The 15,431-nt window shown below is 33.6% G+C and overlaps 2 protein-coding genes across 3 annotated transcripts; one reads left to right on the forward strand and one right to left on the reverse strand.

The window, feature by feature from the left end:
* Positions 1 to 495: 495 nt before the first annotated feature.
* LOC116106765 (PITH domain-containing protein At3g04780) lies at positions 496 to 4,955 on the forward strand. Of its 2 annotated transcripts, none has more exons than XM_031393089.1 (8): positions 496 to 571; positions 939 to 1,025; positions 1,630 to 1,753; positions 2,333 to 2,381; positions 2,475 to 2,532; positions 2,646 to 2,692; positions 2,791 to 2,868; positions 4,696 to 4,955. In XM_031393089.1, exons 1-8 carry the CDS (start codon positions 533 to 535, stop codon positions 4,745 to 4,747), a joined length of 534 nt encoding a protein of 177 aa, XP_031248949.1. In that variant the 5' UTR covers positions 496 to 532; the 3' UTR covers positions 4,748 to 4,955. The 2 variants fall into 2 exon arrangements, with proteins under 2 accessions (XP_031248949.1, XP_031248948.1); XM_031393088.1 differs by lacking the exon at positions 4,696 to 4,955 and adding an exon at positions 3,777 to 4,036.
* A 919-nt stretch (positions 4,956 to 5,874) lies between these two features.
* Positions 5,875 to 14,858, reverse strand: LOC116106761 (peptide-N(4)-(N-acetyl-beta-glucosaminyl)asparagine amidase). The gene is made up of 17 exons (XM_031393086.1): positions 14,703 to 14,858; positions 14,571 to 14,624; positions 14,308 to 14,475; positions 14,082 to 14,180; positions 13,313 to 13,399; positions 12,328 to 12,410; positions 11,240 to 11,353; positions 10,317 to 10,371; positions 10,150 to 10,236; positions 9,307 to 9,362; positions 9,133 to 9,192; positions 8,900 to 8,987; positions 8,014 to 8,775; positions 7,846 to 7,906; positions 7,026 to 7,128; positions 6,284 to 6,418; positions 5,875 to 6,205 (listed from the first exon to the last, which is right to left on the reverse strand). Exons 1-17 carry the CDS (start codon positions 14,778 to 14,780, stop codon positions 6,124 to 6,126), a joined length of 2,172 nt encoding a protein of 723 aa, XP_031248946.1. The 5' UTR covers positions 14,781 to 14,858; the 3' UTR covers positions 5,875 to 6,123.
* Between the last annotated feature and the right edge of the window lie 573 nt (positions 14,859 to 15,431).

The raw sequence follows: 15,431 nt of genomic DNA on the forward strand, positions 1-15,431 counted from the left end.
AGGATAATTAGACTTATAATAGATCTAGTATAATTGTGACACCTTTTTTATGTATATCCATCCTATATATAAAAACAAGAATTAGATTTGAAATACTTGAGTTAATATTAACAATATGATATGGGCATTATTCTACTACTAAATTTAAGCTAAGATTTATATAATGAAGATGGTCATGTGATGCTTCAATAGACCTAAATTGAAAATTTTAACCCTAGAGATTGAGAGGAAAGTTGTTTGGTGGGGTATTCCACACCTATGATTCAACCTTAAACCCATTGTTATGCTTGCTGGCCCACGTTGGATCATCTCCCTGGTCTCACTTCGAAAATACTCAAATGGCCCAAATCCAACCAAAACGATGCGTTTTAGAGGAAATCTAAAACGGTGTCGTAGAAGTCAATTCAATTTCTTGTCAACCTAGAAAGCATCTAAAAAATCCTTGTCCTAATCCATCTTAAAAACATTTCTCTATTTCATTCCACTTTTCCCTCGACTCTACTTTTCCTCTTTCACGAATAACTCGTAAGCCATGTCTGGTGAATCAGCCAACGCAATTCTAAGAGGCCAAGTAAGTAATGTTATAAGTTTTAATTTTTTTTTTTCCTATGAAATTAATGCTAAAACTTGGAATCTGGCAACTGGGGTTTTCGGGTTTTGAGCCATAGTGGCAAGATTCTTCTTTTCTTATCGTACAGGTTTTTTTTTGCTTAGTGATAAGCAGGATGCGCTGAAATTGTTAGAATGATGTCGGGTTTTTGGCAAGATATGATTTTGTTTGGCTGCCGAGAAAATTTTATGTGAAACTTGGTATCTGGCTTCTGGGTTTTTTGAGTTTCGAGTGATGGATTAAAGACTTGTAATTTTCTAATCCTATAATATTTGGGTTGTTAAGAGAAAGGGTCTATTAAGATTGTTACGTTGGTTTGCATGATCAGGTTGATCTATTGGACTTCATAGATTGGTCCGGAGTTGAATGCCTTAACCAAAATACTGCTCATTCTCTGCCCAATGCTCTTAAACAGGTAATTACATTCAAAGTTATTTTATTTTCTTTCTTGATTATAAATTGGGGTAGTTATTTAATTTTTACTACTGTAGCATATAAAAAGAATACTACTGGATAATACATGAACAAAAATTTATTCTTTTATGTTGAAATATCTTGATTGCCAATTCAGCTTGAAATTTCACGATTCGTGGTCATGATGACAATAAGGAACTAAAAACCTGAATATATTAGTTTCTTTTATATATTTGTGAGGATATGGGAAGTTTAGTTCACCATATTGTAGCATATATATATATATATATTGTTGGGTTTTATGTAGTATTAGTTCAATATCTACTAACCTGTGTCTTGCGGTGTGGAATCTTGCCATAGAAGTGAAATTGCTTGGAAGTAGAGGTTGTCTTCTTTAGAATAGTTAGAAATTGGCATATCCAGTTTTACTTGATTCCAATTTTTAATATTTATTTTCATTCCATCACACTCATTTATGTAAGCTATTTTTTTCTTGTTTCATGTCTTTCTAGCAAGATTGGAGGTATTCTATATTACTTGGTCGACTTCTTCATGATAGTTTGAGGGTTGTAAAGCTATGATTAATTTAGTTTCTTGTGAAGTAGGGTTACAGGGAAGATGATGGATTGAATCTGGAAAGTGATGCAGATGAGCAACTTCTGATTTATATTCCTTTCAATCAAGTCGTTAAACTTCATTCTTTTGTCATCAAAGGACCTGAAGAAGAAGGTGCTTATCAATTCTTCAAATATGTTTGTTTTATGTGCATGCATGGATTATCTTTGTGACTTTCAAAACAGTATAGTACACAACAGAATCTTATCTTTTTCTCACTTGTCCAATCTGGTTGAGAGAAAAAAAAAATTACAAGCATACAACAGTATGGAATGTTAAAAGCCATCAAACTTAGATCATCATTGTCAATGCTCTTTTCTTATGATGAGGAACCAAGATCGTGTGAAAGAGTAAAAGGCTAGATATGTAATATGCTTCATCTCCATTCTTGTTATACATACATTATATTTATAGGATAGAAAACTTAATTTGTTCTTTCTGAGGGTAGCATACAAGCAGAGTGTAGTGTAATTGGTGGACATGTGACATAAATATTGCAATCCAATGTCTTGACCTTTGCAGCTGTCTCAACTTTTTAAAGTTAATTTTAAGGATTAGGGTCCTTTAGATTTGTTCATTAGTGATGTGCTAGTAGTATTTAAATAAAAAAAAAGTTTCAACCATGAAGTGCTATTTTGATGCAATGTTTCTTTTTGTGTGGTTATATTTACTGATATGAAGGTTGTTTAATAGGTCCCAAGACTGTGAAACTTTTCTCAAACAGGGAACATATGGGATTTAGGTAATGTTTAACAGACAATTATCTTTTATTATTTTAATTGTTATGGAAAGGTAATGATGTCTTATGTTGTATTTCACGATTTTGTAATGACAGTAATGTCAATGACTTCCCTGCAAGTGACTCAGCTGTCTTAACCCCAGAAAATCTCCAGGTAGCATTTCATGTTCACTTCAGCTTCTAATGCTAGTCTGCTGTTGTTTGAAAGAACTTTTTCTTGGGACAAAATAATTGGCACACAATTTATGTATATCTATTCTTGTGTAGGGAAAACCAGTTGTCTTAAAGTTTGTCAAGTTTCAGAATGTTCGTAGGTAAGCTCCGTGCTTATACGTTAATAAAATACCTTCCTAGTTCTTATCATGATATTTTATTAAAGTGTCAGTTGGTCTCACTTAATTATTTGAATCAGCTTGACAATATTTATTGAGGACAATCAGGCGGGTTCTGATGTTACAAAAGTTCAAAAGATTGCCCTTTTTGGAACAACGTAAGTTTCTTCAATCTTTGAATTGCATTCCCAATTTTTCTGTCTTTGGTTCATATCATATTTTGCCCTTGTTCTGTTGCTGAAATTAGGGTATGGCCACTGAAGTAATCTTTGTCTTCAGTTTGAAATCATATATTTTATTGTTGTTTTATATTCATATCTTGTCAATGTCTTTCAAATTGTTTTAAGGTACTATATGGTGAATCAATGTAACTTATTCTTTGGTCAGTCAGTTATTTGGTATGGTACTGATAGCAATATGAAACCAAATATTTCTCTCTCTCTCTCTCTCTCTCTCTCTCTCTCTCTCTATATATATATATATATATATATATATAATATTTTTGTTTTCTTTTAAATGTAGATCTTAACACTGTCAACTACATACCAATTGTTATTACTACTGACCAGCCACACGTTTGATGATTCAGCTGTGAAAATGATTATGCCACAGAAATTGTTTGGCAGTACCTTTCACAAACAATACACCAAATACATCACCCGTGTTAGAGCACACCTAATTCTAGATGCAATGCTTTGTAAATTTCAAGATTGCACTTCATTTTAGATTCAGTGTCAAACCTTTGTCAAAAGGCTTGATATTCTTAATGAAATGGCTTTATGCGTTCCAGATATTTCTCATGCATTCTTTACATTTGGCAAATAGATATTTATACTTTTGTTTTGTTTTCAATTGCAGTTTCAACATTTTAGGCAGGATTTTTTAGATGCAGCTAATCGTTTTTTTGTTAAGAACAAAATCATGCTATTTATAGAATATCCTATCATTTAATGGATTCATCAGCTTTCGCCATATCTCAGTATACATATATTTAAGGAATTGATAAAATAGAAGGATGCTAGTTCATTGTATTACAAGTTTATTGATGGTTTGGTTTATGATACAGGGTTGAAACAACGGACATGAAGGGCTTGAAGAAGATTGAAGACGGCCACTGACACTGAAAAGAACGAACGCAAAAAGAAATGAATGAATTAGTGAGAAACTTGTATGGGTTGTGGCTTGGAAGCATTGTTTAGCTTTCTCATTTGGTTTTTCTAAACTTAAATCGATTCTGAAGGATAAATCAGTTTGATGCATGAAGAAAAGTTACATGGCTTGACCCATATTTTTCATTTTTCATTTTTTGGGCAAATTTTACATTCAGTTTCTGCTTTGTTCTTTATTTTATAAAGTTTGATTAGAGTGAAACAGTAAACCACAGGAACTCAAAAGGGTTACAATATGAATTTGGTGAAAACTTTGAAGGGTGGATTGCTTGACAAATTTGTCAAGTTAACTGTTGGGGAAAAAGAGACTGTGAAGTTGGTAGCATTACAATCAGTGGAGAAAGTTCATCAATGTTTCAAAGAAATTAAGCCACACGCAATGGCCATCGTGGATTGACCATTCCAGAGGGTAAATGCTTCATAATGGAGTCACCGTTTGTCATTGATCTAAACTAAAGACTACTCCATATCAGTGTTTTAAAACTTGTCTNTTTGTCAAAAGGCTTGATATTCTTGATGAAATGGCTTTATGCGTTCCAGATATTTCTCATGCATTCTTTACATTTGGCAAATAGATATTTATACTTTTGTTTTGTTTTCGATTGCAGTTTCAACATTTTAGGCAGGATTTTTTAGATGCAGCTAATCGTTTATTTGTTAAGAACAAAATCATGCTATTTATAGAATATCCTATCATTTAATGGATTCATCAGCTTTCGCCATATCTCAGTATACATATATTTAAGGAATTGATAAAATAGAAGGATGCTAGTTAATTGTATTACAAGTTTATTGATGGTTTGGTTTATGATACAGGGTTGAAACAACGGACATGAAGGGCTTGAAGAAGATCGAAGACGGCCACTGACACTGAGAAGAACGAACGCAAAAAGAAATGAATGAATTAGTGAGAAACTTGTATGGGTTGTGGCTTGGAAGCATTGTTTAGCTTTCTCATTTGCTTTTTCTAAACTTAAATCGATTCTGAAGGATAAATCAGTTTGATGCATGAAGAAAAGTTACATGGCTTGACCCATATTTTTCATTTTTCATTTTTTGGGCAAATTTTACATTCAGTTTCTGCTTTGTTCTTTATTTTATAAAGTTTGATTAGAGTGAAACAGTAAACCACAGGAACTCAAAAGGGTTACAATATGAATTTGGTGAAAACTTTGAAGGGTGGATTGCTTGACAAATTTGTCAAGTTAACTGTTGGGGAAAAAGAGACTGTGAAGTTGGTAGCATTACAATCAGTGGAGAAAGTTCATCAATGTTTCAAAGAAATTAAGCCACACGCAATGGCCATCGTGGATTGACCATTCCAGAGGGTAAATGCTTCATAATGGAGTCACCGTTTGTCATTGATCTAAACTAAAGACTACTCCATATCAGTGTTTTAAAACTTGTCTCAGCCCGGTTGGTTCAATTGGTTCTTCTGAGACTTAGGGTCTTCATCGGATTGGATTACAAATTTTCTTATTCATTTAAAACTTTAGAAATTAAGACATTAATATGTGAACAATTGAAGGCTGGAATGTTAAGACTTTTGAAGAGGAATGACCAGTGAGTGTAATAGTGGTGATAATAACAATTTCCAGTGGGTGAATCAAGTAGAAATTGCAAAACTATGTTGCCAAAAAAGCCCATTGTTGTCGACAATTGGGGAGACAAGCTGGGGAGGATGGATTTTGATTAAGAGGTTAAGGGGAGTGTTTTTGTGATGATTGGGAGTGCTGTCATCACCGTAAACAGACCCAATTTATCAACATTGAAAGTAGTGTTTTTGCAAGATTTCAAACTTATGGGACTTACATAAAAATTTTAAGGGTATTTTTGTTAGATTTCAAGTTCAAACACCGATTTCACCAGATAAATCAATACCTGGCCACTTTGCCGGATTTCACCCCCAGTTGGGTTTTAAAACACTGCTCCATATCCAAAATAGTTAAACATATGTATACCCATTTCCCGAAAGAATTGTGAATTGGTACAACATACAACAACTAAAGTTTAAATATAGAATATATGAAACACCAGTTATTTCCGTATAATTTCTTTGTACTGGCAAGTGGCAACCCGCTGGGAAAGAAATCTTAGAAGAGGATATCACCCACAACCAAGAAGCCAGATTCATGGATTAGGCTCAGTAAATTAAGATACTGATGAAATAACATATGAAAAGGGTTAAATTAAATCCATGTGACGCCTCAAGTTTCACTTTAGCTGGTGATTTACATATACATGTTAACTGCTGCTTGCATACAGATCAATGCTACCTATTTGAAATCGAGGATTTGACGTGTCTCGAACTGCTAGAAACCTAAACCTGTCAGTAGAGACAATCTTAAGGTTCAAGAACTCGGATAGATGTGTATATGAAAGGAATCTTAAGAAAATAATTTACCTGAAAGCATTTGATAGAAAACCAGTTGATTTAATCTTAAATGTTTTACGCTGGAAACGATTTTCAAACATCTGAGAAGTTTGTTTATCCAGAAGACGCCAGCTAGATCCCCCATCACCACTTGCCTGAAGAACCCTGAAAGGAAGGAATCAAAGCATCAGGGGCAAGACAATAATTCTTAAAACTAGAGTTGACCCTTTGTGAAAATCAAGTTCGGAATATCATTTCATAAATAAATTTATGGGAAACCAACTTCAAGCATTATAAGGGAAATTTTGGCCACTCAATTACAAGAATGTGCGAGCATTAGAATATAAGATTGAAGTGAAAGGGTTTTAAAGGCATAAAGTAATTATTGTTTTGTCATATACACTTTGGAATTGAAGATATTAGATAAACCAACATTGCGCTTGTGACAGATAGTGTAAAATGAACCTGCAGCTAAACATTCATTCATGGAAAGAGAGATGGTCCTGCAAACAATCTTATATTATGGACTCGTAAAGATATTGTGATTTGTTGACAGATAGTCGTTTATTTCAAAATAAACCAGGCAGTTTAAAATCAAATTAGCAAAAATACTGACCACAGGTAAGGACATCAGGACGTGGGGTCCTTTTTAACGAGAGGTAGAACACAAGAAAATCAAATCACTGAACAATGATAGTAAAAATATCTCGTAAGCTTGCATATGAAAGTTAAATTAAAAAAAATTCAAGGTTTTACATTCTTAAAATCATACCAATTCATTGGATCCCTCTCTGGAACATCATTGGCCGACATCAACTCATATGCCACAAGTTCGAGCTTCTGGTTGTCTGCTAGTTTATATATTATCCAACAACCTACATGATGAAATTCAGTTACAAAAGAACATAACTAAAATTTAGTCACAAGCAAGGTTCAAAAAATTGTGCAACCAACATATAAATGAAAGGGTGTTTTCTTTTGGAGTGCATGTGTCTACAGTCATGCCAATGGTATTATTATATTTTGATTTATTATTTTTCGCAGGTTAAGAAAAGAGAGAAACAGGCCAATGCAATTACAAGAGGATGAAAAGAATGGTATGTCAAAAAATCGAAGGCAGAAGTTTTCTGATATAGAATTCCATCTGCACATAGTTGTTTTTACAGGGTTTATTCACATGAATCACATTTTACTACAATAAATTTAAGGAAAAATACAACTAGAAGCAGAAATATTTACCGCTTTCAAACACAAAATCTTAGCCTTTTTGACTCTAGTAAAATATTCATGGGTTTCCAACTGTCAAGTAATGGAAGGGATTATACTGAACCATCTAGAATTTTCTTTTATTATTGGCTTTTTTAATATATCATCTTTGAGCGCTCTAACAATTGTACCAGAAAGCATTTCAGAAAAATCAAAACCAAAATTAAACTTAAGGCAATATTATCAATTAAGTAAAACGCCTAGCATATATCTGAGAGTTCCAGTCTAAAGACTAGAAATACTGCTTGAATCAATTGATCACTTTCAGCTTGATTTGGCTTATATAAAGGCAACAAAGGACAAGATACTTATTTGGTTTGCAATACCTTTAGCACCATTTGGTTCTTCCCATTTAGATGACCGAGTTCCATCAAAAGCTGATATGGCCTGACGATTTCATTGAAGTGAACATTTATGAAGGAAAACTTGGGAGGCACAAACTCTAAAGCTCTTAAATACGAACTAATAAAATAGACAAGTCAAATACTACTTACAATCCCAAAAGGAATCTCCTCTCCGCTTGCTAAGACTGAACCAGAATGAATTCGGTTTAACTTCAAAAGTGGCAGAGAAAGAGAATCTCTATTTAAGTTATTGCAACTGTTAAGATCATGGATCATATCATCCAAAGCATCCAACACAACAGATAGTGATAAAGAGGTTTTAACAGGGTCACCAGCCAAGCCTATGTCAAGCCTTCCATCAGCATCCAACTTACACTTCAAAAAAAGAGCTTCAAATAACTGCCCAAGAGAGGGCACCAACTGACGCAGAACCTTCAGTCCATCATTACAATTGGTATTCAAGGAAACTCTCCTTGTTTTATAGGGTGCCTTCCTAAGATCCACCAGTATTCCTTTAAAACTCGTGAGTACTTCGATTGCTCTTGATTTAGAAATATCATTCTCAACAATTTGAGAAAGGACAGGAGAAAAAGCATTATAAATTATTGTCACATGCTCATCTATGCACACTCGAACTGGGCAAGAAGAGCAACTCAAAGAGCAATTGTCATCAGCACCAATCTCTGATCTTAAAATGCGCCATTCCTTGTTCCCACTTTGTCTTCCAGGTAAAGAGACAGAACTATCATCTGCAGAATGCAAAAATCTTTCAAGTGCTTCCATTTCAGATTTGTCACGGTCTTCAAGAGCACAAAGAACCTCAGATGCAAAGTTTCTTCTACATTCTCGTGTCAACTTAGTAAGAACAGAAGACACTGTTTCCTCTCTGGCAATATTCCGTCGAGAAAGAACCTAATTGTTTTTCAAAGAATTTTTTCTCTCAAAATCACATCATGAATTTGCAAAAGGAAAAGAAAGAAAGCAAACTGTCATAAAAAAATCGGTTAGCAAATATTACAACTACTTCTATAAGTACCTCATGCCATTTCCTGGTGTAACGTTTAGTGACATCATAAACTCCATCTTTTGCAATAGCAATGACATAATTCAATTTCTTGTCCCACCTACAAAAACGACATTTATGATGTTGATAAGGAGCATAACACGTTATTCAAGAACAGGATGCAGGGTGACAGAGTTGATTCATAAAGTATAATATTTTTCGCAAGGGATTCCCTATATATAATTAAAGCAGGAAATTGGAAGTACCCCTTTTCATATAACAATGGCCTGTCATATATTCCTTCGCAAGGATCAAGATGCATCCATCTGTTGAAGTAATAGATGTCAAAAAATCATTTAACTCTGTATTTTAGCTAATCCTAGTCACTGTTGGATGTACTCAAGAAAATACAAAACAGAAATGTTATATATGAAGTCTACCTTCCCAAAGACTGCGAGAAGCACTCTGTCCAGACATGATCTGTAAAATCCAGGATCTGTAAATAAAACTATAGTTAGTAACTAGTGACATAATTTTCTCACAAGCTTCAAGTTGTTCCACATATAAATGAATACTAAGTTTCTTATGACACCGACATAGTACCAAATAACAGAGCAATATGTTTGTGCCAAAAAGCTGCAATTTCTTAAGTTTACATTCCTCAAACAAATCAGTTTAGTTCATGGCTCTTAGAAGAAGTCATAACATTGAAATATCTCTAAAACTTCTGTAAATGCAACATGCAGGTGTGCAAGAGAGCCAATTTAGTCTAATGACTACATAAAAGGACACAGGGCCATGGCTGAACCATACAGTGTTTCGTTTTTCTAAGGGGGGTGATTAAAGTTTTTACATGCTCCAAGATTCTTAATATTATATTAATGTGGTAGATGTAGACAGAATATATTGAGATATATGACAAATAATAAGAAATATCATCCTCTACATTAGTTGACAACACAAAGCAGAGTACAAATTCATCAGGGAGCTGTATCTCAAAACAATTACCATATCCATATGATGTGTCACTAGAGTCTGTTAATTCCCATTCATGAAACATGTACTAACTATAAAGAGTCTGCTAAATTCCCATTTGCCACTCAAAGCTACAAAAAGAAGGCTATACTATGTATCATGAGAAAAATTCTTCTTGTTCCAAAAAACTAGTGGTCTTATTCCAATTAGACAATTAATTCTCCTGAAGAAAGAGCAATTAATTTTGTGAAGCGCTGAGTTAAGAAGCCTAATTTCCAAATTGAATTAACAACTAAAGAATTGCTAACCAGGCGACATTCATAGCCAAAAGCTCGGCAATAAAGTGTAAAGCAATTGGCCCACTCCCCACAACGCCCCTTTCTTGTTTCTACAAGCTGCATATATGAAATAGAGAAAGACGATTAAGCACTTTATGAAATCTATAATTTGCAATTTGGCCAAGAAATTTAAATACCTTTAGAGGGTCATTATACCGCGGAAAACGAGTAATCCTTGAGCAAAACTTGCAGCTGGAGCACATAAAAATGATCAACACATCAAATGCAATGAAGGTACTAACAAATATGTCAAGATGGAGAGAGAAAAATGCAAAAGCAAAATAGTGGCAAGGAAAACTTAAAAAAAGAAAAAAAATTAAGGACTAATTGACCCATGCAGTGCTTTTCTAGAGATGCATTTTGTATTTCCTGTTACATTATCAAAGACTATGTTGCGGATTATGAAAGAAATAAAGGAATTAGAATATAAAAAGGGATGTTGCTATCTAAAATGGGATAGCCTTCACAACTGGATTGCAACATGAAAAGCCTCAATGCAACACAAATCATCAATCTTGTCAAAACAAGACATTCTAGGAAATAAAGGCAAGTGACAAGTTTTTTAATTGAAATCTTCTTCGGATCATAAACGAAGGAAATTAAGGAAAATCCAGCCAATAAAAAAGCTCTAACGAGCAACACAAACAACATTTGATTTTAAAATTCCAGATATGAAAAAGCAATAATGACTTAACTGTTTTACCAATTTTATTCACATATTCTAACCGACTGAAAAATAACATATCTAATATAGCATTCTTGTATTAGATTGTTCATCACAATAATGCCATGATAAAAAAAGAAATTTAAAGAAAGCAGCTGTCAAAATAGAAAAAACTGGACCAAGACATCATTAGCAGATATTATGTGCTATGAGGGTGAAGTAGATGCGATTGCAGATCAGATAAAACAGGGGAAGCCAATATTTATAGAAAGATATAGATCTTTTCATGAGAGATTGCCAAACATACAATGAAAAATTATGAATCTAGAATATGTATGAATTCAAACTCAAACAAAAAGATAATAAATTAAGAGTAAAAGTATTCTCTACACTGACCTATAGAGTTCAACACGATGTGCTCCATATTGGATCTCTGCAGGAAGTGCAGCACCCATACCTATAGCTGTAGTTTCATTGCCACAACCATCACAGGGAGGTGCATCGACCCACCTAGAGTATTAGAATAATAAAATACACAGGCAAAATCCATCTTGTCAGTAATGGATGGTAAAAAAGAACATGAATTGTAGACTACTCAGAATTACAAAACAAACTTGGCGGCGCCAAGTTAAATGACAACTAAAATTGGCATCAACACATATCATGCAGCTAGGTCCAACCAGAAACCCAAAATTGGAATATAGGGTAAGTTCAACTCCTAATCACGGAGGAGGGCAACAATGAATTCTTGAAGAAAACATTGTAAAAATGTAGAAAAAGAGAAATTAAGGAAAATGGTAGTGTAGATTGAGGAAATGGAAAGACTAAAACGCGTATATGCAGCTTTTACTTAACAATAAATAATAAATACCTTTCATTTATAAAACATCAACTTAGACTAGCAATCATCCACTCCTCAAAAGTACCAAAAGTTAAAATACTATCCATGTGACCTAGAAGTTAAATTTGCAATCAGAAAAACACAATGTGATAATGACAATATAAAACACCATCACTATCACATACACCTACATAACTTGTTGGTCAAAGGATTTTAAACTTTAATTGGCCTTAGCCTGATGACCCAAAGCTGAAAATATTTACAAGAGACAAGAAATATAAAAAGACAGGATTTAACATTACTAAGTGAAATTTTCCAGTAAGGCATTGCAAATGACTGATTTGTACATGTAGGGAGGTGTAATATTGGTATGGAATGTAGGTTTTCCTTCTGTGGATCTTTAATACTACAACAAGTGGTATTATTAGACTTATTCAAATTATTTGAACTAGGAGGTTTCAAATATGGCTTTGCTTCCTGAGTTCCCAAAACAAATGCAAGAAAAAAAGGTAATAAAAAGGAAACTCTCTTGAAAACTTCCCATATATATATATATATATATATAAGCTGTTAATTATAATTTTTTTCTACTTACCATGTAAAGAAAACACAAAATAAGACCAGCTTAAGTTATAAAAAGCACCTGAAGGATTGTTTGAACCAGAAAAGCAGCTGTAGCAGGAAAGCATGACGTTGTTCAATTATTGATGGTTCAAAGTTCCCCTCCTAAAACATATATATCAAAATTATTAATTACGATGATATCTTCGCAGGATATATTATAGAGACAGAATGATCCATGTACATAGCTAAATGTTAGTTCAATCTAAGCAACAGTGGACTTGTATTATCTTTAATAATGTCGTCACAGAATTTATTTAACAAATATATGAAACTATGACAGAAAGTTAATAATAAATTTCAGTTAAAAGAGTAACTTTTAATAAACATTGGAATTATTTACCAGCATTAACAGATGGTCATAACACAGAGCAAACTAATATCTTAAATCAACCTACCTAAACAATATTTTCAGAAAATAAACAACCAAAAGCCGAAACTCTTTCTCTGACTAAACCAGCTCACCGGTGAAGCAAAAATAAACCATATCAACTTCCATATCTTCCTGAGCAAACTACAGAACCTTGAGAACCTTTCTATACCAATCATATCAAGCAAATATGGCTCTGAGATCTTCTACAAACATCACATTGAAACAATTCAACACACATACATACATAACAAATAATTACAGCTCCATAATCTTTCTGAACCATCTCTCTCCACATACTTGATAAAATTTCATAGCTTCTACACTCTTTTAAAAGAAAAAAAAAAAAAAAAAAGAGAGATAAGTAAAACAAGATGAACTTTTGCAATCATTTCCATTTGCTACAGGAATACTATTTGTCAAGCACTTCATTTAATGTGAATGAACTGTTTAGAACTTTCAGAGGTAGTTATATTTTTACATGAATGAGCAGTTTAAAACTTTCAAATGTAGTTATAAGTAAGCAACACTACGCATCTACAAAGCATTGTCACATACATTAATTCCATCACAATTTCTGTGAAAAACCATGATCCAACAGATTAGTTCCCATTTGTAGGAGACTGCATAGTTTTACCTTTGCCAAAGCAACAAATGATTTTTCCTCAAGCTCTTCTACTGGAACAATCTTTCTAGCCGCGTCTTGCCGTATTGGGTCCTCATACTACAAAAACAATCAATCAATTTGCCAATGATTCACATCAGAACAATAACCCTTAAGCTCAGTCACTACATAGAGAAAAGAAAATCAAAAACGAAAACAAAATTTAAAGGTTCTTCTTTGATATTAAACCAAGCCAAGTAGGGTTATTTCTTTTCCATATAAAATAAAAACCATTTATTAGAAATTTGAAGTTGCAAAAAGGAAAAAAGAATAAAGTCCTTACAATTTTAATTGATGCCCTCAAAGCAAGGTCAACATTACAAACTTTTAATTGTCTTCACTTTAAAATCTTTGTAACATCAAAATATTAGAAACCAACTTGTACATTGTTACATTCCAAAATTTCATGTTATAACTCATCTAAAACAAGTCTTATACTCAAGAGAGTTGGTAAGTTGCAGGGGGTTAATGTTGCCCCATTCCACCCCGCCAGTCCCAGCTGAACCATTGGAGAGATCCAATGGTCCAAATTCCAGGTTGTAACTCATAATATTACAAGTATTATACCGAAGGGAGTTGTTATGTTGCTGGGGTACCAAAGCTGGACCATTGAATCTCTCCAACGGTCCTTGACTTTTAGACGATTGGAACAATGGATTTATCCGGCACTATAGTAAAACCCTATGATAATATTACAAGTATGATGTACATATATAAAGAAGTCGTAATATATCAGAATTACCATGAGAACTTGAGTAATATAAGGCCGTAACCTATTTTCGAAATCCCCACCATCATCATCCACAACATACTGTTGTAACAAAAGAGCTTCCTCCTCAGCCTAAAACACCAAAACAAACAAAACATTTTCCCAAAAACTCACAAAAAAAAAAAAAAAAAGCTTTCGAAAATCAAAACTGAAACAGATAACAACTCAAGGCAATCAAACTGATAAAACAAATCAAAACCTGCAACATTCGCGCCAATTCCTCATCGGACTTCAGCAATTCTTCCTGCTCTTTAGCACTGTTACTAACCAGTTCCTCTTCAATCGACACTAACTTGAGATCATCACAAATTGAGAGAAGATCAGAGTCGTCTGACACAGGCCGTTGATGGTCATCATCACTAACAATCTGATAAAAAAAAATGAATCGTCTGATCATCCAATCAACACACATTAACCACATTAACATAGAGAGAAAACCGGCAGAGAAAGGAAAATTGAGACCTTGAGCTGGTCGGGAGGGATAGAAGTGAGAGAGAATAGCTGGAATTTGAAAACCTGTAAGAAAAAGGATAATTTAGAGAGGAATTGAAAGAATTTAGAGGTAGAGGGAGAGGGAGAGGGAGAGAAAGAGACTTCGACGCCGTCATCTGTGTCGTAGTCGACGTCGAAGGAGGACTCGTGGTGGCGAACGGAGAATTTCCGAGCAACCATTTTTGTCGGAATGTGTGACTTGACGTCGTCTGAGCGATTTTCTATAAGAGAGATAAATCTGGTCAAGAATATGTGTAGTTTACTTTACTTGTTTAAAAATTTCAGAATATGATTATCCAATTTTCACATAGAAGGACAAAAATATCCTCAAAATGTTTCCCCCGGGTAAAATTTTAGGATAATACTAACCTCGTCGAGACTCTCATTAACACCTCTCACTAATCTCACTAATCGCACTCACTAATCTCACTAATCACACGTGATAATCTGTAATTGACTTGATCGGATAGACCCATTATTAGACAAGTAGAATCTATACAAACTAATCAATTACGAACTGACATATGACGTTTGTAAGAGAAATTTAGTAAGAAGTATTTGTGAGTGTAGTGTTACTCAAAATTTTAATATAAGAGTAATATCGACTCAACGAATGCAAAGTTGTTTGAGTGTGTCTGGCGCCCTTAATGATGTTATTAAAAATTTAAGATATAATTAAATTCTTTATTAATTATATATTATTTAGAAGAGTAAACGCACTTTTTCCTATCCAAATAATAATTTAACAACACTTTTTCATCTATGTACTTTTAAAATACTATTTAATTACTTAAATTTATATTTCATTTCTGATTTTAGCATCATTGTGAC

The sequence above is a fragment of the Pistacia vera genome, unplaced genomic scaffold (assembly GCF_008641045.1).
Source record: "Pistacia vera cultivar Batoury unplaced genomic scaffold, PisVer_v2 Contig521, whole genome shotgun sequence".
In the NCBI taxonomy this organism is placed as follows: Eukaryota; Viridiplantae; Streptophyta; class Magnoliopsida; order Sapindales; family Anacardiaceae; genus Pistacia; species Pistacia vera.

Excerpts from the sequence above, each read along its gene's own strand:
- LOC116106765 (XM_031393089.1), top strand. The coding sequence starts at position 533 with ATGTCTGGTGAATCAGCCAACGCAATTCTAAGAGGCCAA. Across the intron at positions 572-938 it reads ACGCAATTCTAAGAGGCCAA|GTTGATCTATTGGACTTCAT; the intron begins GTAAGTAATGTT and ends TTGCATGATCAG. Across the intron at positions 1,754-2,332 it reads CAAAGGACCTGAAGAAGAAG|GTCCCAAGACTGTGAAACTT; the intron begins GTGCTTATCAAT and ends GTTGTTTAATAG.
- LOC116106761 (XM_031393086.1), bottom strand. The coding sequence starts at position 14,780 with ATGGTTGCTCGGAAATTCTCCGTTCGCCACCACGAGTCCTCCTTCGAC. Across the intron at positions 8,988-9,132 it reads CCATTGTTATATGAAAAGGG|GTGGGACAAGAAATTGAATT; the intron begins GTACTTCCAATT and ends TCGTTTTTGTAG. Across the intron at positions 6,206-6,283 it reads TTTCTATCAAATGCTTTCAG|GTTTAGGTTTCTAGCAGTTC; the intron begins GTAAATTATTTT and ends CTCTACTGACAG.